Source organism: Megalopta genalis, chromosome 2 (assembly GCF_051020955.1).
Source record: "Megalopta genalis isolate 19385.01 chromosome 2, iyMegGena1_principal, whole genome shotgun sequence".
Lineage (NCBI taxonomy): Eukaryota > Metazoa > Arthropoda > Insecta > Hymenoptera > Halictidae > Megalopta > Megalopta genalis.
The window spans coordinates 18,258,092-18,282,160 of NC_135014.1; the positions used below are offsets into that span (position 1 = coordinate 18,258,092).

A 24,069-nucleotide genomic window follows, 5' to 3' on the forward strand; every position below is an offset into this window, starting at 1 on the left:
CTTATTTTTCTATGCAAACTTTATTTTACCATTTTCTACATGTTACTTATTTATTAACTACTATTTACTTATTTACTTATTTTCTACTCTTAATGAAACAGTGACAAGAAGTAAAATTCTTCTTCATCGTACTATCGCGATCATTCTAAAGGAGATCTGAAATTTATGTACTACAATATTTTATTAAATGCCAAGACAGTGTAATAATTTAATTGAATGGTGAAAGCGCAGATCTTTATGCAAAATCCATGTTTCTAGCAGCAATATAAAGAAGCATATTTCTCTTTCTTAAAAATTTAAGTACGTTAAAAATAAAGCACAACAGGTGTGATCAAATTCTTCTGATGTACTATTTCTTATTGAACGATTGGCGCACTCTAATTTCTCATGAATGCGTAAAATCTGTAATATATTAATAACTAACTTCCCAGATATTAAATATAATTTCCTTTTGATGAATTAATTCTTGAATATTTGTTCTAGATCAATCTTACATGCACTATTCAACGTAAATTAATTATTGAATGAAATAATTGAATTATTGAATGAAAATCAAGCCTCTCCAATAATCTACTTGAAAACGATCTTACATAAGGCACAACACGCAAGAAATGCATTCGCTAGAATTCAGTGAATAGACGTTGCTCAAAATGCAAAATGATATTATTCTGAAACGAATTTAGACCACAAAATCTATTCGAACTTCTCTCTGCGAACGTTTTCCAATAACTCGACAATGTTCCGCTCGTGGAAAACGGTATTTTCATTTCGAGAATAAGACGCAACGTTTTCACGTTCATATCTCCCCACAGAAATTGAGTATTCGTGCGATATTGGTTGCGATCGGTTTTTATTTCCTAGCGACACATCCGAACACGATTCGTGCGCCGAAGAAGAATCCTTTTATGAGCTACTAGAGTACATTCTGATACGAATCCCCTTTGATGTTCGTTCTCGGTTTCCCGCGTAGTCGGAAACTTTCCCGTCGTCTGCCGGGAAATCAATGAATGCATAAAAGTTCGCCGAAGTTCCGTGACACCGTGGAAGAATCAGCCGTCACTCGCGTGCACACTGCGGAAGACGAACTCGCGAAGTTCGACGAGGTTCGCGACGGTTCATAAAATGGAACCGAAATAATCTGTGTTCGGAATAAAGCGCTCTAGAAAAAAAAGCGCTCTAGGAATATCGCTATCATCGACGACGGTGACAGCAACGAATTACCGTCGGGTCGGCCAAAAGCGATTTAGCGTTTTCGCGGGTCCGTTGCAACCAACTGCAACGCTTTATGCACTTGTATAAATACGTGGAGTCGTAAGATACTCGATGCATGAAATTCGATAAAATTTCATTTCGTTAAAAGGATTATATTACGGAAAGAATTTTGTTTAAATCGCGTTTCTTTGGGATTGTGACGACCAGATGGCCTAGTAAGAATCTAAATAAAAATCAAATAGTATTATACGCCATATTTAATGAATGTTGCAGTATAATCGAGCCAAGATTTTAGAAAAATGTTTCTCTTGAAAAATCGTGTTCATTGAAATTCCTTTCTCAAGTAACCATTCTTCCAACCGAGTTTAAATTTTATATACTTTTACTACTTAAAGTAATATGTCTTTTAGTTAGAGAGCTTTCCTGAACTCGAATTACAGCCGTTTTTAACGAATTTGATTTAATTTCAATTTCTTTGAGATTATAACGAGCTATTGGATTACTAACGAATTCAATAAACATCAAGTAGCAATGAATAAACATACCTAAAAGAGGTAACTATTTTAAATGATACCAAAGAAATGCATCTGTTAACAGTCTCCATGATGCAAACATTAATTAATCCTGCTTCAGACTAGAATTTGGTAAAGTAATTTGCGTTCATCGTGCTGCGATGCCATTATCTGCGACCATAATTATCTGCGCAATTTACGCTTACGCCATAGGAGAAGAGAATTTCATCTCCTTCATTGAATAAATGATTGCCGCAGTTGTTATTATTTTCACGTCCTCGCGCGGCAAGATTTCATCGCGTGGAACCGGGGGATTATTTTAAAGGGCGCATCGAGATTCATTTAAAATCTGATTGGACCGCGAGCCAAGGCACGGTTCCAGCATGAGAATTAAGAACATTTACATAGTCCCGGGACGGTCGCGAAATAATTAAAAATCTTCGCGCACTTGCAGCATAAGAATTCTTAAAACATAACCTCAAACGCGAAACAAATTTTCGAAACTTCTCCATTAGTTGGAAATAATCGAAATTCTTTTTATATCGTTATTTCGGTGTGAGTAAACTTTACATTATAAGACCGCAAAGAATTAACGAAGAACAAATAAAATTTAAAAGTTTTTTTTTATCGTATAATCTTGTTTAAACTCTCGAATCAGTTGCATTTACTTTAAGGTTACTCTTAAAAATTAGTATGACTAGACTGTACATTTGTATAATCAGTTAAGAATATTTAAAAAAAAAAACGAACGACCGAGAAATCAATCTTTTTTATAAGCTCGTTTCAAGTCTGAAAACGATAGTAATTATTTTCACCGGATCGTTACTGCCGTTTTATTGACGTTGTAAGTTTAATTGCGTGAACCGTAATGGCGGTTCGACGACCTCGTTAACTCGGCCAACGTAGTTCGTGACGAAATCAGCGATAAACGGTTGAACTGTGCTCTTGAACTTCAGGGTTCAAGTTTAATGTTCCAGTTCCACTTTCCCCTTGTCGGAAACTTCGATGTCGAACGTAGTCAAACAGGAAATTGCAACGCGTGTCGCGGAAAAGCACACCCTCTGCGCCATTCGCAAGCCAGTTATGTCGGCAGATGTTCGCAAAAATTGCAAGCGTGAAGAAAATGGCTGCGGAGACATACTCCGCGTCATAGAAATAAATTCCTGCTTCGGGAAATTAAGGAATGTGAGATTCAGTGAAATCTGGTAACCTTAAAATATTATTCAATTTTCTCGACGTCTGATCTGTTATATAACTTTTTAACTTACGATTATTAAGATCGCAAAGAGGCATTTACAGAGAATTATTCAAACTCTTAAATAATGGAAAATAATATAAAATATTAGAAAATAATATTAAGTAATAATAAATCATATTAAGTATTATTAAGTAATATTAAGTAATATTAAATAATATTCAGTAACATTAAGTAATATTGAGTAATATTAAATAATATTCAGTAATATTAAGTAATATTGAGTAATATTAAATAATATTCAGTAATATTAAGTAATATTAAGTGATCTTAAATAATATTCAGTAATATTAAGTAATATTGAGTAATATTAAATAATATTCAGTAATATTAAGTAATATTGAGTAATATTAAGTAATATTGAGTAATATTAAATAATATTCAGTAATATTAAGTAATATTGAGTAATATTAAATAATATTCAGCAATATTAAGTAATATTAAGTGATATTAAATAATATTAAATGATATTAAATGATGTAAAATAATGTGAAGTAATGTGAAATACAATACTAGAAATTTTCCACTCTTAACCATCTACGGAAACGAAAAATTCGTGCCCAGACTGCAAAGGATGGAAATCCGTGAAACATAAATGAATCAATTACCTGAACCGTGTTTTCATTACGCTATATTCGACATTCCAGTAAAAGTGTAGAATAAAATCGATGGAACTGCACAACAATGCACGAACCATTCGCAGTTTACAGAATCGCTTACACGAAAACTGCGATACAGAAATAACTACAGAAAATAGAATCTCGTCGGTGAAAATTTAATTTCCTCGGATACGAAAACAGTAGCGCGCTGCATCGACGAAAGTAATTCACTGTTTGAAAATCTTGATACGGAGCTATCGAAGATTCACGGTCATCGCATGATGCATACGAATTGGTTCCCGGTTTACCGTAGAAATCGATGATAAGAACCGAACGGACTCTAACGTCGAGGCCGAGCCATTTGAAATATTACCGGCTGAAAGGCGACTCTGGAAATAGCGTCTTTCATTAGTTAATATAGTGAAGATTCGCTACGGAAAACGGAATCAGTGGGGAGGGAGGGAGATAGCGTCTTTCATTAGTTAATCCCTTGCCCTATAATATCCAGTCAGTCTCGTTACGAAGATCTCGAACATGATGCACCAAATGTGAATGATATTCGCGTTTCTTTTTAATTAGAATCAAACTTTACGTTTCTATTATCAATATTTAACTCGACATCATTTTAAGCCTTAATTGTTTCTCAAATATTGAATCGTTTCTCTTAATTTTCAATTGTACATCGAAATTGTTTTCTTGATGTACAATACTTTCATTTTATATAATATAACTTGATGCTTTTAATGCATTAACTTGGTAATGTAAAAATTATTTTGGAACTTATCGGAATTATCTGAATTATTCGAAATTATTATTGGAATTATTGTTAGTCCTGACTAGATTGCGGATTTGATGCATTTTTTAAATAGAAAACTGTGAAGAAGATGAAGAAGAATTGATGAATGTCCTTCTAATGTGTACAACTTATTAAAACGACTAAAAGTGGAAAGACATATTTATCAGACTTAAGTTTCTTATAATTAGCTTGGGAAATTTTCAGTTTGCATAAAAATCCATAATCTAGCGACGACTCTGAGTCACCAGTCGAGTGCAAGGTGTTGAACGTTGAAGAAAATGTTGGTATACGGTAAATATACATTTTCTGTTCCGTGTAGGAATTTATTAGAAACAAAGAAGTGCTAATTAACGCAGCTGTGAAATAAATCGTAGGACAAGAGGTTACAATAGCGAAGATCCATCGCAGGAAAACAGCATTAATGGAGAGGGAAGGAGAAAGAGAGTGAGTGAGTGAGTGAGTGAGAATAAGAGAGAGAGAGAGAGAAAGAGAGAGAATGAATAAGTGAGAGAGAGAGAGAGAGACAGAAAGAGAGAGAGAAATAGAGAGAATGAATAAGTGAGAGAGAGAGAGAGAGAGAGAGAGAGAGAGAGAGAGTAAGTGAGTGAGTTAGTGAGTGAGAATGAGAGAGAGAGAGAGGGAGAAAGTGAGAAAGAGGATACTCATCGAAGGAGAGATCGTTTCGATGGGAAACTCAGGCCGGAGTGGCGGCTATTAAGGAGATTAACGAAGTCGTTCCGTCTCGATAAGCCTCTGTAGATCAAGGCCCATCGATCGCCGTGACATTGCAAGATCGATGGCGTGTTCCACTGATTTCGAGGCTCGCGGTGCGCTTCGCACTTCCACGGTCCCGGTCTCTAACTTCCACCTTGAAGTATTCATAGTTTTGTCGCATCGCCAGGGCGACGATCATGCGTGCGGTTTACTTTCGTCTCGCAGATGTCTGCCAAGAATAAGCCCGCCCGGTTGTATCGCGTAAATAATCGACGATCCATCTTCCCGGCCCGGAAAACGCGCGTTCTCTTTCCTAAACAATTTTTATTTACTATTCGAGTAAACATATCGATACAATATTTATTAATCAACGGTGGTGCACTTTTTGCTCTATCTGTGACATTTTTATTTGTGACTGAGTTGCGCACACGTAATTCCAGTTACAAACATGTAAATTAATGTTGTTTGATGTTCTATTTCATACACGTTTTTGATCAGTTTTATGGGAGGTCAAAATTTGTAAGGAATTCCTATGGGAGAGGAACGAGAAATGACTTTATGTGATTTTGTTTTGGATCTTTTTTGTATTGGCTATTACGTTTATAATACGTCAAAGAGACCTAGAAAATAGATTGTGCATACTGGTGCAATTGTATAGATCACTGTCATTTTCAAGAGACATTCAAGCCCTTTCTACAATCGAATTCAATACAGTTCTTCAAGGTCGTTTGCTATTCTTCAAATTGTTTAAACTCCTTGAAAATGATCTCGAAACATGGTAATTTTCATAAATATCCTTACGTGAAAATTATAAGGCGTAAGGATATACAATTTTCTCTTCATCATTATTAAAATGTACGACGATGTAGATTTTATCGTAAAATCGTTATGCACATCTTAGAATTAGGTACTTTCATTTATAAATTTAAAATACCACATACGCAAATACAATGATACAAAAATTGAACAACATCTTTCGTTACGAAGAAACGAAAGTGACAATTTCAAGAATTAAACGTCTCTTTTCAAGTCCTAAAAATTGACAATTATATTTATAATACATGAGGGATCTCGACTTAGAACATAACAAACTACGATACGATTGCCTATCGACAAATCGTTGTATACATAAGGAAACAAGTGCATTCAAGTTTCGTCAAGAGACGAACGGAGCTGAAGACGTCGCAGCTGAAACAATCTTGCCAATAAGAACAAAAAAACGAATATAAAATTAGGGCATTAAAATCGAGCAATAAAGATCGGGCATAAAAATCAAGCAATTTTCGATAACGACAAACATGAACGGAACGGTGTTCCACTGAATCGGATATTCGCGGCATGAATGCGAAATCAGGGGTAGTTCGTCGTCGCATACTTTCGCATCGATTACGCGACGGGACAGTGGAGCGCGGGACGGAAGAATGATTTCATGGACAACAAAGTTACTAGTTTCTGGGCGGCCGCGGCACGGCGCTGCCGGGGCTCGTTAATTGGAAATTTCGTGGAAGCGAGGCGGCGAGAAAAAGGAGGAGTTGCAGGAATAGTTTGCGAGAAATATGAAGGGGGCACGTGTTCGAGGCTGCTAGTTACGAATAAGGGCGCGTTGCTCGTTAGAGGCTCGCGCAGTAGAATATGCTGTCAGTCGGACAGTAGCGCGGACAGAAACTTCTCGGCCCTACGGAAGACGATACTCCGCCGTTTGCTGAATGGGACTAATCAAACAGCAACTGGAATTTTTCACCATTTCGGTTTCTCGCCGTGTTATGCTTATTATGTTGAGACAGATGACGGGAAAGCTAGGAACCGTGGACATTCTAGGTTTCTTAAAGTCCTATTTTTCTTGAAGAAAAATACCAGACAGTTGTCTTTCCGTGTACCCTGATTATTGTTGCGACTTGACTGTCATCTGGATTTTTGTGCAGACTTAATATGTCCTAGGTTAACTGTTAAGCACTCATGTGTCTAATATAAAAGTAATTTTTGTTTAGACGGTTCTATTATGTTTAAAATGGTGCGAAAGTATTTTCTTTGAATCTTGTAATTTTTTTGCAGTGTTGTGTATTCACTTATTCATTTCTGTTGTGGGGACATTGATTAACTATAATAGTATTTTTACTAGAGAGAGAGAGAGAGAGAGAGAGAGAGAGAGAGAGAGAGAGAGAGAGAGAGAGAGAGAATTCAGTGAAACAATTTTGTTAATTTTGTTTTCATACACTATTACAATTATAATTATTTTACTTATTATTTTCGTCATATGAAATCCTTTAATGAATGAACAAAATTTTGTCTCAGATTTTAGTGTTCGTAAAATTAAGTATTACAATGTCAATTTTCATAAAAGCCCGCAATCTAATTATTACACAATATACCGTATAAAAAGGAATAGAAAAATCAACGTATACGAAAGAAATAGCTTTGACAAGTAATAACAAGTAATAACAAGTAATAACAAGTAGATAACAAATTGACAAGTAAGAGCCCGAACAAACTAAAACATCGACTGTACGAAAGTGAAGAACGTCCTTTTGTCACTGTTTAAATAAAATACACCAATGTGAAAGTCATTATCGAAATATGTCACCACTTAAAAATTGAAGGCAACAAATAAATGGAAATGAACATCAGCTGTGTGTAGAAATGATTGCATCGTACGATTTCAGCGAGCACAGTGTTTGGGAGCTTCGTAGCGGATAAATGGCCAATCCGTGTGTCATCTATCATTCTTTATCGCAGTGAATGTCGTGCCAAGTTGGCGACCGGATCGCAGATTCCTCGACGCGTGCGAGGAACGCGGCGGAGAACCGATTTCTTTTGGTGTTCTTGCTGTCGCTACGATGCTCGATGACCCGCGAACCGAGGCATCGAAGCGGGCCTAAGCTCTGCCAAAAATTCGGTGGGCGGGATTTTTGACGTGGTCGAGCCAAAACGCGGTCTGCCATCGTCGGCGTCGAGTTTTTCATTTCTATTCGTGGACAAAACCGCGACGGATTGAATTATGGTGGCCCCGTGTGTCGCCGTAAATTCCGCGGAAAAGGATCGACAAGGTGCCGTTTTTCACGCGAACCATTTCGATAGCGAGCCTGATGAACGTCAGCGATGTCTGCTTTGTAGTGTACAGCTGTGGAAATCAGGGGATCCTTCTGTGTTTGCAAATTGTCATCGATTTTCATAGACTTCGCTGAAAATCTCGGAAAATCGGTAAAATTCCATTTGGTGTGGATTTATTGACGAACATTAAATTTACAAAGAGGGTTTAATACAAAATTGAGTCTTGAGAAAGTTTTTTTCGCTTTGCTAGTCCGCTTCTGGTCGGTGAAAGAATATTATAATTTATTCAGTGATCGAGAGACTTACATTTAGTATAAGAAAATATTTATATCTCTTGAATATTTAATAATAAAAATGTTCAGAATACACACGACCACAGATTATTATTTTAATGCTTGTGCGGATGCGATAAAAATTGCACGAACGTGACTCGTCATTGACAATCAGATTTTTACCATTTTTACCATTTTTACCATTTTTAAAACGATATACGTCCAAAGGAATAAATTGACCGAATAATTGTCCACGAACTCGTCTCCACAACCTCTCCAATCTTAAATAAAAAAAGGGCCGATCATTTTGACAGGACCAGTAGATCCCACCATAAATGACAAACCTAAATTTACCGCGTCAAGATGCAAAAATAAGACGACGCTTTTATACGCGCATCCAAGAGTCAACGCATGGCAATTTAACGGCTTCATCCCGAGCACGTCCAAGCCTGACGATTATCGCCGGTGAAAAATGACCGTTGTAAACGTCGAAATACGTTTTCGAACGGCGAGCGTATCTCGCCGGGCGAGGGAGACTTGAAAAATAACCACAGTTGCAAGATTTATGTAACTCGTTGTACTCTTATTGTACATAGAATTTCTACGGGGGGGAAGACCGATGGCGACTGTCCGTTAGAGTTGGAGATGTTATATGTATTATGTCTTCATCTTTTGTATCTGTTGCTTCGTCATTGATCCTTTATGCGCCAACTTCTACCATATTTTAAGCCGTCTTCAAGCCTGGATTACGTTTCTTATGGAACTATCCTACCGCGTCGCCGCTATCTTTTCTTTTTATAGTTTTTATAATCTTTTTATATTTTTAACTCTGTCTTCTTTCTTTTTCTCTATTAACTGTATTAAATTTGTGTTAAGGGAAAACACTTACCAGTTTACTATCAAAATGAAAAGTTTGTTAGTTGATTTTTCGATATATTTATATTTTGTTTTATGATAATGTTTTTCAGTATTCAAATTTTTTTGGATATGAATCGTTTAGGGTACCGGTATTTTGGGGCAAGAATGTTTTGGGGTTTGCTATGAGAACTACAGTAACTTCTCCCTAATTCGCGCTTAGATTTCGCTCAAAAATGGATAATTTTGGAAGTATAATTACCGGTTGCTAATAACTATAAAAACGAGCCGCAAGGCTCGAATAATCGTATCTCCTCTTCCCAAATTGTCCATTTTTGTGCACAGTCTGAGCGCGAATTAGAGAGAAATTACTGTATGCTTTTCTACTCAATAAAAAAATATCATTGTAAACATTGACGTAAAATACACTTTAAAAATATCAATGTCAAAATTGCCATATTTGATACAATTCCAGTAATATCACTGCTTTGAGTTTTGACAAAAGTTGCTCGTTCAGTTTACACAGACAATAACTCTAATACTATGAATTTCGTATATCCACTGGCGGTCATTTTGATCTCACATACCGCATATCAATCCCAATGATTGGGAATCGATGTAATTTTCAATACGCTTTGAAACCGAGTGGCCATCGATAGATAAACAAAAATAATGAAACAGTTAGAAACTCCTAGATCATCAGCGTTAAGAAATAAATTTGTAACAATAAAATGTCAACCAACGTAATTTAAAATGAGAAGTACCCTCGAGTGCCATATAGCAAAAAATGTGGCGAAGCATCACAGTTCTCGTATCGTCAGCAATTCTAAACATCGTTCTCACCGGAAAGACACTCAACTGCCACCTAAATCAAACTACCACAGAATCAGGAGCCCAGCTGTCATTACCCACAACACTTCGTAAAACAGTTTCAACCAAAAGATACACAAATTTCACCTAAACCAAACCACCACCAATTCAGGAATTCGAACCTTCTTGTTAATCAACTGACCACTAAATTGCAGCTAAATCAAACCACTAACAAATCAAAATCTTACATTTCATTACCATCAAAATTTTACATAACCAGTTTCACTCAAAAGGCAGCCAAATGTCAATAAACTAAAACCACCATCAAATCAAAAGTTGAGCTTTTATTACTCACATAATTTTACAAACCAATTTCACCCCCAAAGGCGCCCAAATTACAGATAAATCAGGCCACCATCAAATTAGAAGCTCAATCCTCATCCTGCACATAATTTTATAAAGCAGTTTTAACGCTAGAACTACCAAATCCTAAACATGACTTCTATACATCGTCTCATAACAATGACAAGATTGGATTTATTTCGACCTTCTACGATTTTTATTATAACATATGCCTGAATGAAGACGTCCGTATGAAAATTCCTGACATAAACTTGATTAAAATCAGGAATTGTAAAAGAAAAAAATCACGAACCAGTCATTTCGAGTGGTTTATTAGTTCTAGTGTTAACCATAATAAACATCGCCTAACTCAACCCACCACATCATCAGAAGCTCAACCCTCAACCCTCCCAAAAATTTGGCAAAAACCAGATTTATCCAAAAGGCGGCTTACTTCCAATCAAACCAAACCACCTCCAAATCGGAAGCTTATCCTTCGTTCCCCACGAAATTCTGCGAATCAGTTCCACCGAAAAGGCCCGTAAATTCCGATTAATTCGAACCACCGCTAAATCAGATGCTCGGCCGAGTTACGTCACCACAAAATTTTGCAAACCGACGGAAATCCCGTGAATTCCTCTTCCCTCTGAAACAGCCATCGGCTCTAGGTGCGGGCGTTCGAAAAATGGCCAAAATACTCGCGCAACAGGCCCGCACGCCCCACCCCCGCAGCTCGTGCAGGCGCCCCAGGTGGCCGCGGTCCTGGCATGCGTCGCGACGCCTCGTGCACGCGAGCCAGTGCCAATCGGTCGTTCGAAAAGAGCGCCGGCGGTTCGATCGTTGAACGCGGACGCGCAGCGGGTCTAGGATCTCCGGATCCTGTTCCTCGAGAACCGGTGCTAGATCGCAACCCGGAAGATCGGTCTCCCTTCGAGCAGCGGCAATCAGCCGGTCAGAAAATCGGCCGGAAGCAATCGGGTTGGTTGACGGATCGAGCCTGGAGAAGCTCGTGCAGGTGGGCTAGACCAGCTCGTGGAGGACACGTGCGATCGATCGATCGTTCGCACGGCGGATCGAGGCCGGAAGCTAAGCGAATCGCCGGCTCGGGCAGGGTCGCAGGAGACAACAGGGTCGGTCAGGGTGGCCTTGGACAGCTCGCGCGACACACATCACCGTCGCCCGTGAATATTTCACCGTGGCCTATCGATCTAGCCGCCAGAAGCACGTGTGTGTCTCGCGATCGTGCGACACCTGACCGACCGTCCACGCTGCGACACCATCAGGTATCCCGTTGTCCATCGGGACACTCGGCGTCCGGCACACTGTCAGAGACCCTCGACGGACACCCGCCACTTTTCTGCGCCGATGTGTATCGTCCTCTGTCCGTTCGTTCGTTCTTTTCTTTTTTGGCTCCCTGTGAACTTGTGACAACGTGAACCGCCCCTCTTCGTCATCAGTGTTATCCGACGTTGGACCTGTGGACCTCCTGTGCTCCCTCGTCAACCTCGTCGGGATCGATCGTTGTGTTTGTCGTGGAAGATCGATGGGACTAACGCCTCGCCGACATCAATTGCCTCACGCTATCCCGTGTTCGCTGCTTTTCGTTGTTTCGGGCACTGGTGATTTTCTGGCAATTTCTTGGATCATTTTGTCGGGGGTCGCAAGGATTTCGATGGGTTGAGCTTGTTGGCGATGGAGTCACCGGTGGTTGAGACGCTGAATATGCTCGGGTTTGTGGAGACGACGATGAGAGATTGTTGATTGATCGGTGATGTTGAGATTTTCATTTGTTGCGAGGATTTGGAGAGTTGACCAGAGGATACCACGCATTTTTATCGCATTCCATTGCGTTTTATACTTTCTTCAGTCTTAACACTTTAATGGTCGCTCGAACAGCATGTGTGATGGTACCTTCGTCTTAGCCGAAGGTTATTGGAAGAACGAAAAAATGGACGAAGAAACTTTCTTTCTATTTAATGAATCGTGCCATGTTTAACTCGTTTCGTATGTACGAACATTTGAATACCGATCCCATTCGAAAATTAAATTACCGCGATTTTTTTACTTAAATTAGCAAGTGCGTGGATTAAAACTAATGATGGTGATCCTGCTACATCTCGCGTCGCTCGTTTCTGGTTGAAAGATTAGCCGGAGGAATAAAACATGAATTAGTTGAAATATCAGTAGTAAAAAAGGTACGAAGGGATTGTCGTGTTTGCTATGCGAATAAAATTAGAAAGCCTGCATATTTTATATGTAAAGCTTGCCGAGTATCGTTACGTGTAGGTGATCGCTTTAAATGATTATCACACAAAGGAAAAATATTAAATTTGTTGCATTAAATGTGTTGCTATTGTTGTCGTTGCTTTTTCTGTTTTATGCGTATGTTCGCACATGTTGAATTATTTCATGAATTTACATGAAGTTTTTTTCAAACTAATTCTTCAAAAATATTGCCTGCCCCTGGCGACGTTCGACTGCGTAGACGTGCGGCCATTAAAGTGTTAAAATTTTCTGCGCAGCAAAGACAGAGGCACAATCGAACATTGAACCTACCATTGCGGTCGAAATTATCGATCTTACACTTTTCATTTTCAAATTGTTGAAATCGTGAATACCCTTTCTTAAGAAACGATTGGATAAATGAGCCGTTTATTTTGAAAGTGGCATTAGTCACTTTGTTTCTAAGTCGATATATTTAAGGGTTTGCGTTTCAACACGTTTAAAAATATGGATGCTAACTATCGAGAAGATTTACTTGTATTTGTTATCTCAGGATACTAATATTTTGCTCAGTATAAATAATTTCGTATAAACATTAAAAAATCACCACTTTTCATTACGGTAAAGTGACTTATGCCACTTTCAAAATAAACGGCTCAAATGCCTTCGTACGAGCTTACGTTGTAATAAAAGTCGCAAACAGTGGAAATAAATTCGATCCGTTGAAGTTTTTATAAAACATCACTCGTTAGCCACTTTCAGAACTCGGTTGGTTTACTGTTAATAGTTTTATAGATTGTGTTCCCGTCTCATATATTTACAGTAGAAGCGTCCATTCGCTAAATCTACATAGTCACTAGCCCGCGCAAACGCATACCAACTAAGTCGTAGAGCAAATGTATTCACAGCTAGTTGAAGGTAAACTTTGTGTAGTCGGTGTGTACATTCACTAGGAATAGCAAACATTTTTATAGTCAGTTAATACCTTTGCTAACCTGCTGCAGTAAATGTATTCATCATTTAATCTGTAGGAACAGTAAATATTTGTCTACCGATTCGATACCTTCGCTAAAATCTTTGATATAAACGTATTCAGTTTTACTCAGTTTTACGATCTTATCGCGTCGCAATCCGCGTTAATTCATAATATGGATTGATACAAATGAAAAGATACAATAATCCGCGTTAATAATCCAATAAGCGACTCGATGTTCACAAAACGTCTGACGCGTTTCTTTGTTCCAAGTGCTGAAAATTCGGCGACTGTGTCTATAGATTTTTACGGCTGACTGTATCGCTTCGTTTACACCTGCAATCGGCAAAAATAAACGTTGGTAATAAGAGTTATAAATTATTGAACGGTGCAATGTTTACTTCACGCTATCGTCTAGCTAGCTGGCCTATGTCGACAAGAATATTCGGCCTTCATCTTTTCCTGATCGTTCTTATATATGTAATTTGGCAGCGTTTGTCATCGATAAAGCACCGTGCCAGTCATCGCGCTAACCGATAACAATCTTCCCGCGTCATGTTTCGTCATCTAGACGAGAAGAGGTTCCTCTGTTCTTATTTTTATAGACTATATCTGAAAGGCTACGAAGATGGTGGTCGATCAATTCTGTAGTTTCATAATTGGATTTATACGCAGATTTCTATTTTTACATATTCTATTTTTCACATTACTCGTCTCTGAAATATGCTATTGTACACTCTTTGTTGAAGAGTAGCAACGCTGCTGCAGGTCTCTACTCTGCTGATCAATTACGAATCGATCTACACTCGTTCTTTAAAAATGTACATTGTAGCCACGAATTGCAACAACTTCACTCCTCATTCTCTGCTTCAACAATCTTAACAAACATCGTAGAAGAAAGTTCAAACACCGAAGTGTTTGATATATATTTCATATATTTTATATATTTTTTATTTTTCATCTATTTTATAAAACGTCTCATAGCAACAAACAACCCCCAAATAGCTACAATTTCTGTCGCCATAAATTTGTAACAAGTCCATAGACACGAATGCATACAAATCTATAATCTCCGTCAACAGTCTCCATCGGTGACTTCAACGCGCCTGCAAAATCGGTCTAACAGCAAAATCAGTCTTCCAATTGCTACAATTTTTGCCGCCATAAAATTGTAACGAAAGATCCACGATCTCCTTCGGCGACTTCAACGGTACTCGCAAAATGCCGAAGAATTTATCCAGATCGCCAGTGAACCGACAACGGAGATCGCGAGACGATCGATGAAGGATCTAACAGTCTGTCTGCAAACCCTAACTGGGTCCCATGTGTTCCCCTATGTTGCTTGCTGTGTGCTTCCGTGTGAGCAGCCGGAAACGAAGATTCCGGCGGCCCGATCCTTATCGGAAGGAGCGGTTTTTGCGGGGAGGTGGCTGGCTTGCAACTTCCTGTTCGCTGTCGCTTAACGACTCGCCTCGGTTTTGCCTCGCAAATCATACGAAGGACGATTACAAGGACCGACCGAGCACCGAGTAACGAGAGCCTGAGATAACTGCTCGAAACTTATCGAACTTACTCTACTTGCGACCGACGTGAATTAATTCGGACGTTACTCGAGACCCGTCTTCGTTAGTTAGCTGCACAGGTGGCTGCAGCGGGTGCAGAAGCTTTTGCTTTTGCTGCCCCGAATCTATGGGGTGAGTTCCGACGCGGTGTTCTTAGGTCTGTTCTAGAACTCTTTTTCCGACCGACGGGTCCAGACGATTTAATTAGTATGCTGTGGATGCGAGACTGTTTCTCCTCTTGGATACCGTCGGTGCTATTTTCAGAATCGTTTTTCACTTTCCGAACGATCGAGTTATAGTGCAAAAACAGAGTAAGTTAGGGCGTAAGTTCGGTCAGAACTGCAATGGTCGAACTTGTTGCATAAGGACCGCGAGAGAATTATATATGTTGAGATCTTTTTCAGGAGATGTTGATGAATGGATTTTTTTCCATAGAGTGTGATCAGTCTTCTTTCTTTGAACAGTTCTGGAGAAAAAGCTGTGCGATAGGATCTTTATGAAACGATTTTCTTGTTGATCCTTCGATGCTGGATTGGGTTGGATCTATGCGTTGAAAGTTCAATTTATATTATCTGTCAGGAGAACATTTTCTGGGTGCATTATGGCGCGGTATTATGGGCGGATTTGAAGAACAAATGATCTTTGAAGTCACCCTCATTTTCGCTTAGCTAACAAGAAAAATCGTGACCTCGATCTGCTAGCAAAATAGTAGGAAGGAAACAGCAGGAAAGAAGAACTAATTGGAGAATTTTTAACAACATTGTTGACCAAACGAGGTCGCCGAAAATTGTTTAGCACGTAGTCCGAGATTAAATTTGCCTTATAAAAAATTGTCGAATCAAAATAAAAACCACAAGGACGTCAAAAAATGGTAAAAAAATGAGCCAACCTTGTAACGTATTAACTTCGATCAAAATCTGGAACTATCAATTCAACAATTTTTAACAACATTATTCTTGGAATGGGGTCATTGAAAATATCTGTAAAATATCTGTAAAACATCTTGTAAAAAATTTTCGAATCAAACCAAATACTACAAGGGTGCAACAAGAATTACCAAGACTTAGTTCCCATGCAGAATGCCAATTTTTCTAAATTGCTGGCGCCAATAGGACAATTTTTAACATCGTTATCAATAACAGAATCTCCTTGAAAATTATTGTTCATTTAACTAACGATTGAAATTACCCTATAAAAGAATTTCAGATCGAAACAAATACTACAAGGACACAACAAAAATTATCAAAGCTAATACCCGTGCAATATGTTAACTTTTGCCAATACTTGGTACTACTAAAAAGGACAATTTTTAACGTCATTATCAGTAAAAGAATCTCCTTGAAAATGTTTGTTCACTTAACTAACGATTAAAACTACCCTATAAAAAATTGTCAGATCGAAACAAATACTACAAGGATACAACAAAAATTACCAAAGCTAACACTCGTACAATATGTTAATTTTCGCGAATACTTGGTAATACCGATAGGACAATTTTTGAGACCATTGTCAGTGACAGAATCTTCTTAAAAATTTTCGTGCGCGTAGCTCACAATTGAAACTCCTTATAAAATTATTTCGAATGAAAAGAAAATATTTTAATGGTGCAAAAGAATGATCAAAATCTGGTTTCAGTGCAAAACGTTGGAGGCAGTTGTTACGCGAAACGATATACATGTTTGAGCTATAGCGTAACCGAGTGCCGTCATTCGCGAGTTGTTTTCTGGTATCGTATACTATTCTATTCTGCCGCACTTGTCATTAATTTATCATCCGTTGAAAGCGGGGGATTAGGATTTATCGCAAAGGCCGCAGGTGATTCGGTTGGGGTTGTTCGCGGTTTTACTAGGCTGCGCCGCGCCGTGGACGCCGAACGTTGCCGTGACAAGATAGTCCTTGCGGCTGCGGCAAATCAATCGAAAGTCTCGACTATTAAAGTCAGTGTCGTCGGGTCGGGCGAACAGTCCTCCGTGACGTAGAGGCGGGCTCCGGTTGCTCGTCGAGCCGCGTTCGTGTCGGTGCCCAAGCCGCGAAAATTTGAATTCCGACGAAAAATCATCGGAAGGATCGAGTGCTCGAACTTTCACAAATCCCAACGCCCACGTTCCCCTCGATCGTGATCGTCAAAAATCGTTTCGACACCGAGAGTGAATGCTTCTACATCTCGGACTCTGCGGAAATCCCTACGAAATCGAGTGCTTTCCAATTTTCTTTTTTTTTTTATTTTCTCAATGCTGATCTCCGGAAAGGATGCACATGAGAGTGTTTAGACGAAAAGGTGGCCGGATTTATTTTATGTTAAATATTTGTTAGAATTATACTGATTTACCGAAACGAGATTTCATCTTTTATTTTCGAAATGCTTTGCTTTATTCATGAGTTTTGGGGAAGCAGTGCAAGATTGTATTTTCTTTTTTTTGTTTTTAGATGTTCAGATCTAGGATATTAAAATATTCTATGATATTAGCAGATTTTTTGATTGAAAAGATTCGGAACAGTGGCTGAAATTGAAATTTCCAAATATTAGACTAGTTCGGAGTGAATTAAAATCGCCCTTCGAATTCGATTCAATTCTCAATTGAAGTCAACCGATTTAGGAATGATCATTTTCGGAAATACAATGTGAACGTTTCCTGATGATTTAACAGTTACGTTGATGCCGAAGAGATTCAATTTACATTGAAGATTCGATCGAGTTTCTCGGAATGTTGCGCGGCTCGAGCGCGAACATTCAGATTTCTCCTAACTCTGTGCTTCAATTTCGATCGAAATTAACACACCGATGTCTCGAAATATCTAGAAACTCAACGTGAACGTTCCCTAAGGGTCCAGCGATTACGGTGACGCAAGAAACAATCAAGTCTCGTTGATCTTTCGATCTCGTTTCGTTGATCTTTCGATCGAGTTTCTTACGAAACATGGGTTTGAGCAATGAATTATTTTTGAACCGCGATTATTTTTTCATCCGGCTTTCAGCGAAACCTGTCGGCAATCTGTTTGCGAAACAATGAGCCAGTTAAATGACGACCCCAAGTTCTCGAGGTCACTATAAATTCGCGGCGGGAAGTTTGGCCAACGTGCCGTGAATAGTTGCTTGGAAAAACTGTTCCCGCGCTGGTAATACCGGGTCTCCACGGTCGACAGAAGTTTTCAGACGTAAATCAAATTGGATCTTGGGAATAAGAAACGACAAAGATCAACGGATCCCGTGGCGCGGGCACGCGATCTATCATACAGAAGCGCAATTACAATTACGGACCTTGAGATCTCGTGACGAGCTAAATCGAGCGGTCGACCGCGACTGCGAAACGTTCGATCGCGTTGGCGAAATCGCGTTTGTCTGTTTTCCCTCGTAAACTTGAATGGGGATGAAAAACGAGGTTACGGATCACGGTGTTACGATGTCCGTTTAAGGACCACGAATGCCGAGACCAAGGATCTCGCGATCGTGAAACTCATTTCGCATTAAACTGGCCAACTCGGGGGGGTTAAGAACGGTGTAACTGAGTTTTACCTATTGTTTCCGAGTGAAATTGCAGCGGAGCTTAAGAGAATGCCGATGGAGAAGGATCTTGAAGACGCTTGCTTTTTCTTCTTGCTATTTCATCCTTCGTGCGGTCCCTTCGTCGCGTCGATTACTTTAAATGACGCTAAGGAAGGTTAATGGAGACGATGTAGATCTTCGTTCGAATTTTTCTCGCCGCAAGATTATTTGTTAGGTTATTGGTTAATTCGTTGCTATTTGAGCAAATCGGCAGAGAAAAGGATCTCAACTTTCTCTTTCAAATGTGTCCCTTTGCGCGATCAGCCGTCGCAACGATTGATTAAATGGTACCAGAAAAAGGAAAGCAGGGAAGAGAATGTAGGATTTCTTTGGAAATATGTCCACTGTGCGATCATTTGTCACAGTGAATGGTTGATTTATGTTTGAGGAAGTTACCGGAGGGAAGGATGCAGGATTTCTTTCGAAATTTTTCCACTGCCCGGTCACTTGTCGCAACGAATGATTAAATGATACGTAACAAGGATAATTGATGGAAAAGAACGCAGATCTTCTTTCGATTTTCTCCTGCCGCAAGATCATTCGTTAGAATTGGTTAATTTATCGATATTCCAAAATATTGATGAAGGAAAGGATCTAAAAATTCTTCGCAACTTTTTCCTTTGCGCAATCATCTGTCGCAACGATTGATTAAATTAAATACGGGGAAAAAGGTTGATGCAAAAAAGAATACAGGATTCACTTCGAAATGTGTCAACTGCGCGATCATTCATTGATTTGTTTCGTTGAAATTTTTGCCACCGCACGATCACTTGTCGCAACGATTTAAATTAAATGATACAGAAAAAGGATGATGAAGAAGAGGATGTAAGTCTTCTTTCAAATCTGTCCTGTTGCACGATCACTTGTCGCAACGATTGGCTAATTGGAAATGCGAAAAGGTCATTAATGACGGAAAGGAGCTAGCTAGGATTTCTTTTATTTTTTCTCCGCTGCACGATGGTATCGCGATCGAGTGAATAATATCGAACCCTTTAACCGAGCCTTGGCGCGCACCGGAGTGGCTAACCAAAGGATAACGAGAGTGTGACCCTCTTAAAATGGATCAACACGTTGACTGACTTGGTGTAGATCGTCGGTGGCCCCTCATCGGTGCAAAATCGCACTGCGTAAATTAAACGTATAAAGTAACTGCATAAAGTTTATACTGTTCATTACATTTCTTTACAAATGTTACGCTTTGTCTGTGAAAGAATGCAACAATTTACGAGGACGCAAAAACTTGCTTTAACGTTTGGTACGCTATTTTCAAAACTGTGATCTTCTCACCGGACCGTGGACATTTTTTGGACTTCGAATAACTTTACAGAAGAAATAGACAATTCGTATTTATCGTAGATCTTCGTTTATTTTGATATTAATTTTATTAGGCCTGTGGCGGCTACCTCCAGACCCGCCAGCAGAGGGCTCCTCTTCCCGCTAGTAGCCGATCCGTTCCGATCCCTATATATACACCGAGACTTCGTCCTACCCTTACGTCTAAGGCAAGGGCTCGCTAGGATAGCCTTACTGATGAGTCCTCTAGCGGGGCCCCGGACGAAACGTCTCCCCACTCCTTTTCCACTCCACAACATTCGAACCGCCGCCAAATTGATGACCCCGACGACGAACACAACAACGCAAACCTTCTGATCGACCTACAGCATTACCTGGAGACGACACGACAACCGAGAGAGGCCATGCTAAGACCGCAGCATCTACGACTCGATTCTGGTAAAAGGCGACTCACTGCCTCGCCACGACGACTGCACGAGCAACGAGTTCACAACCGACGGAGCAACGCGCTCACGACAAGGATGACACACTGCCTCATGAAAGCCTCAGCATCAAAACGCGTGTCAGGTCGAGTAGAGCAATGAAGGCTCCTCCCTACGACCGCGTCGATGCCTATAAGGTACAGCAAAAAATGAACGAGTCGCAACAGATAAAAGTTCAGGCAGCTTCAGTAGAAATGCAGCACATCGTCATCGAGTGGGCCAACGAAGGCGATCATCCTCCTGGGATCAGGATCAGGTAACGTTTGCACTACCTCGGGCATTAAAACGCGGTCAAGTCGATTAGAGCTACGCAGGCATCCTTACGACCGCGTCGATGCCCACGAGGTATAGCAAACACCTAGCATGGAGAGGACCCCCATCTTAGATATCGTTATCACTGGCAGGGGGGTATGTGGCGGCTACCTCCAGACCCGCCAGCAGAGGGCTCCTCTTCCCGCTAGTAGCCGATCCGTTCCGATCCCTATATATACACCGAGACTTCGTCCTACCCTTACGTCTAAGGCAAGGGCTCGCTAGGATAGCCTTACTGATGAGTCCTCTAGCGGGGCCCCGGACGAAACGTCTCCCCACTCCTTTTCCACTCCACAACATTCGAACCGCCGCCAAAGGCCTGATATTCATTCTATTCAGTTGTTCGGAATGATCGTTCCACATTTTATAGAGTTCGTTTCACTGAATTCCGAACAACCTAATACCTAAGAAAAAGAATGTTATTTATATCTCGGATCACAGATCTCGTCTAAAATCTTCACCACGAGTGATTACACAAAACGGGATTAAACATTCTCCGCAGTGGCAAAGGACGCAAAATTTTACGTAGAAACAAACTGTTTAAAACCCTGAGCATCGTGTCAACAATCAAAATAGCCGGGATCGCATGAACGTCCACCGAAAGCAGGCACGATGCGCCGAAAACAGCTCCTTTCACAGAAAAAAAGCCGAGCCACGTAATCTTTCCGAACGACCCCTGGCCAGTCAACGCGTTGTCCGGCAATTCCCGACAACCGAGCCCGTTCTCCGAACAGGCGGTCAGTCCAGGTGCAACCCCGAAACAAGCTTCTCGTTCCCCTTCCTGCCTCGATCTCTCTGAAAACGGAGACAAAGGGACGAAAAGCAGGTCCCGAGCGTGACAGGTCGTAGCGATGTCGCGACTATTCGTGCCGCGAGTGCAACAGCCTGGAGCAGGCTGGTTCGTTGGAACCGCTCGAAAACGTGGAAAACGGTCCGGCGGCACGGCATGTTCGCTGATTGGACTCGCTTTAGGCAGGCCCCCGTTGGTCGTCGAAGGTCGCAGAATCCGGTGGGAGTTAGCGTTGAGTCGCAAGCCAAGGGACGAGGATTAGGGACTATAGGGACGCTTTCGTGATCGTCGAGCACACCGCCGCCGCCGCCGCCGCCGCCGCTGCTGCTTCTCTTCCTCCAAAAAAGCTGTGTTTGTTCCGACACGTACAAAAATCAAAAAAAAAAAAATATAAACAACAGACAACCGAGAGAGCGAGCGAGCGAGCGAGAAAGAGAAAGAGAGAAAGAGAGAGAAAGAGAGAGAGACCTGTGTATATACGCACACCGACACACCAGTGTTAAGACACCCAGTGTTTCTCACGTAACTGTTTAGCCTCTGTAGTAACCGCAGCCTAGTTCAGTCATGAATCTTATGTTCCGCAAGAACTTCGGCGGCGACAAGGGGCTCGGTGGAGGTGGAGGAGGCGGAGGTGGCGGATTGGAGGGTCGCTCGTGCGTGGGTGGTACGTACGGTTCCGGTTCCCTGGGGTACGGGGGTGGCAGGTTCGGCGTCGTCCGCGGCGCCGGGCCACCGATCGTCGGGACGCGCGGCCCGATCCGACGAAGCAGAGATCTCGGCTACTTCCCGTCGATGGCCGATCACGATCACCAGGGGTACGCGTACAGGACTCACCTGTTCTTCACTCCACCGTCAGGCGGGGCCCTCGGCTCGCCTCCCGACGAGCCCGCCGAGAGATTGGGACCACCGCCCAGGAAGAACTCCGGCCCGCACGTGATCAAATGGGGCGGCGGAGGGGCCCCTGCTCAAGCTCAGGTCGCGGGACCGCAGCAACCCGTCAGGAGGAAGATACAACAGCAGAAGGAACCGTCTGACCCACCGACACCCACTGCCTCCAGACAGGTAGATCGTAGCTGGATCATTGTCTCTAGAAATAGTTGCTTTCGTTTCGCTTGCTAGTCCTTAGAAGCTTCGTAGTTTCATAGTCTTTGGAGACTGCTGTTGCTTGCGCTATTCGCTGAGTTTGTGCTTGCAGCAGAGAGTGGGGGACGAGTGATCCTTCGAATGTCCATTTTTGTGCGACGGTTTGCGGAACGTAGCTGTACGGCAACGTCTCCTTAAGCTGCTTTATTGGCAATCGATTCTGTAGACATTTTGTATTTCATAGTTCGGTGTATATTTTTATGCCACTAACGTAGAGCAATTTATTATGGTTCAGAATAGTACACGTCTTTAACAAGGCTCTTTCTTAACCCTTGTAGCGATAGGCAAAATTTTTTGTAGGTGCATTTGTCGGTCACGAATGTAGATCAATTTGTAATGATGAAAAATTAGAAACATCTCCCGTAGACATTTTTAAAACCCTTATAGCGATAGACTAGATTTTCTGTATATATTTTTTATTTCATTCCGTCAGTGCACATTTTTATGCCACAAATGTAGATCAATTTGTAATGGTACAAAATGGTGGACGTCTTATTCCACATACATTGTATTTCATACTTTCAGTATCAATTTTTCCCTTGCAGATGTAGATCTATTTATAATTATTCCAATATCTAGGATTCTTCGGCAGAGTATTTCACCTCTTATGACAACAGATTAGATTTTCTATAGACGTTGTATTTCGTAATAGGAGGAACATTAAAGGCAAGTTGAAAGTAGACACCAGAGCGTCACTCTAGATACAAGAGTAGAACATCAGTCCCCAGCAAATTGTAGATAATAAATGCCGCAAATAAAATTCGCAGTTCTATGGCTACCAAATGATGGCCACGGTTGGATTAATGGGCATGGAATTGGCAACGATCAGCATCACGATTTTCGAACGCATTAGTATCCAGCTAGCATTGCCTCACCGCGAAATAGCAACTGTTCGCCGCGAGACACTTTGTATACTTTATCACAATAGTTACAGACACTGTGCGAGTAATTTTAGAGAACTTCTCTCTGTGTGCATTCTACTATTCACTTCGAGGATGGACGATAACTCATACGCTAGCACGGACCGCAGATGTTTATTACAAGTGTCTCGAGATGTAGGATACATCCATGAGCACGACTGATTTAGAACTATTCTGTACCGAGGCTCTGTAAATTGGTTCGGCGGAAACGGGTCTGTTAAATCCCCGGAAAATTGGCTATCTTTCATGCTTTGGTCCTTTCACGTTGTTAACAATTTTTTAAATCATGTCCCGAAGCGACTCGAATCTTTTATAAAGTACAGGGAAAATTTTATATTAAACTTAACACTAAATCTACCACGGTCGTGTAATTGATTTTCTGATTTTACAATTAACGGAGCAACTATTATAA

At 40.7% G+C, this 24,069-nt stretch overlaps 1 protein-coding gene across 8 annotated transcripts in view; it reads left to right on the plus strand.

The window, feature by feature from the left end:
• The first annotated feature begins 11,206 nt into the window (after positions 1-11,206).
• Positions 11,207-24,069, plus strand: part of LOC117220549 (uncharacterized) — a 31,730-nt gene continuing 18,867 nt past the window's right edge. For 2 of the 8 annotated variants that reach the window (XM_076518644.1, XM_076518645.1), the window contains exons 1-2: positions 17,458-20,105; positions 21,122-22,656. In XM_076518644.1, coding sequence (XP_076374759.1) covers positions 22,159-22,656 — 498 coding nt within the window. In that variant the 5' untranslated portion in view covers positions 17,458-20,105; positions 21,122-22,158. The other 6 variants (XM_033470615.2, XM_033470616.2, XM_033470614.2 and 3 more) reach the window with 6 other exon arrangements.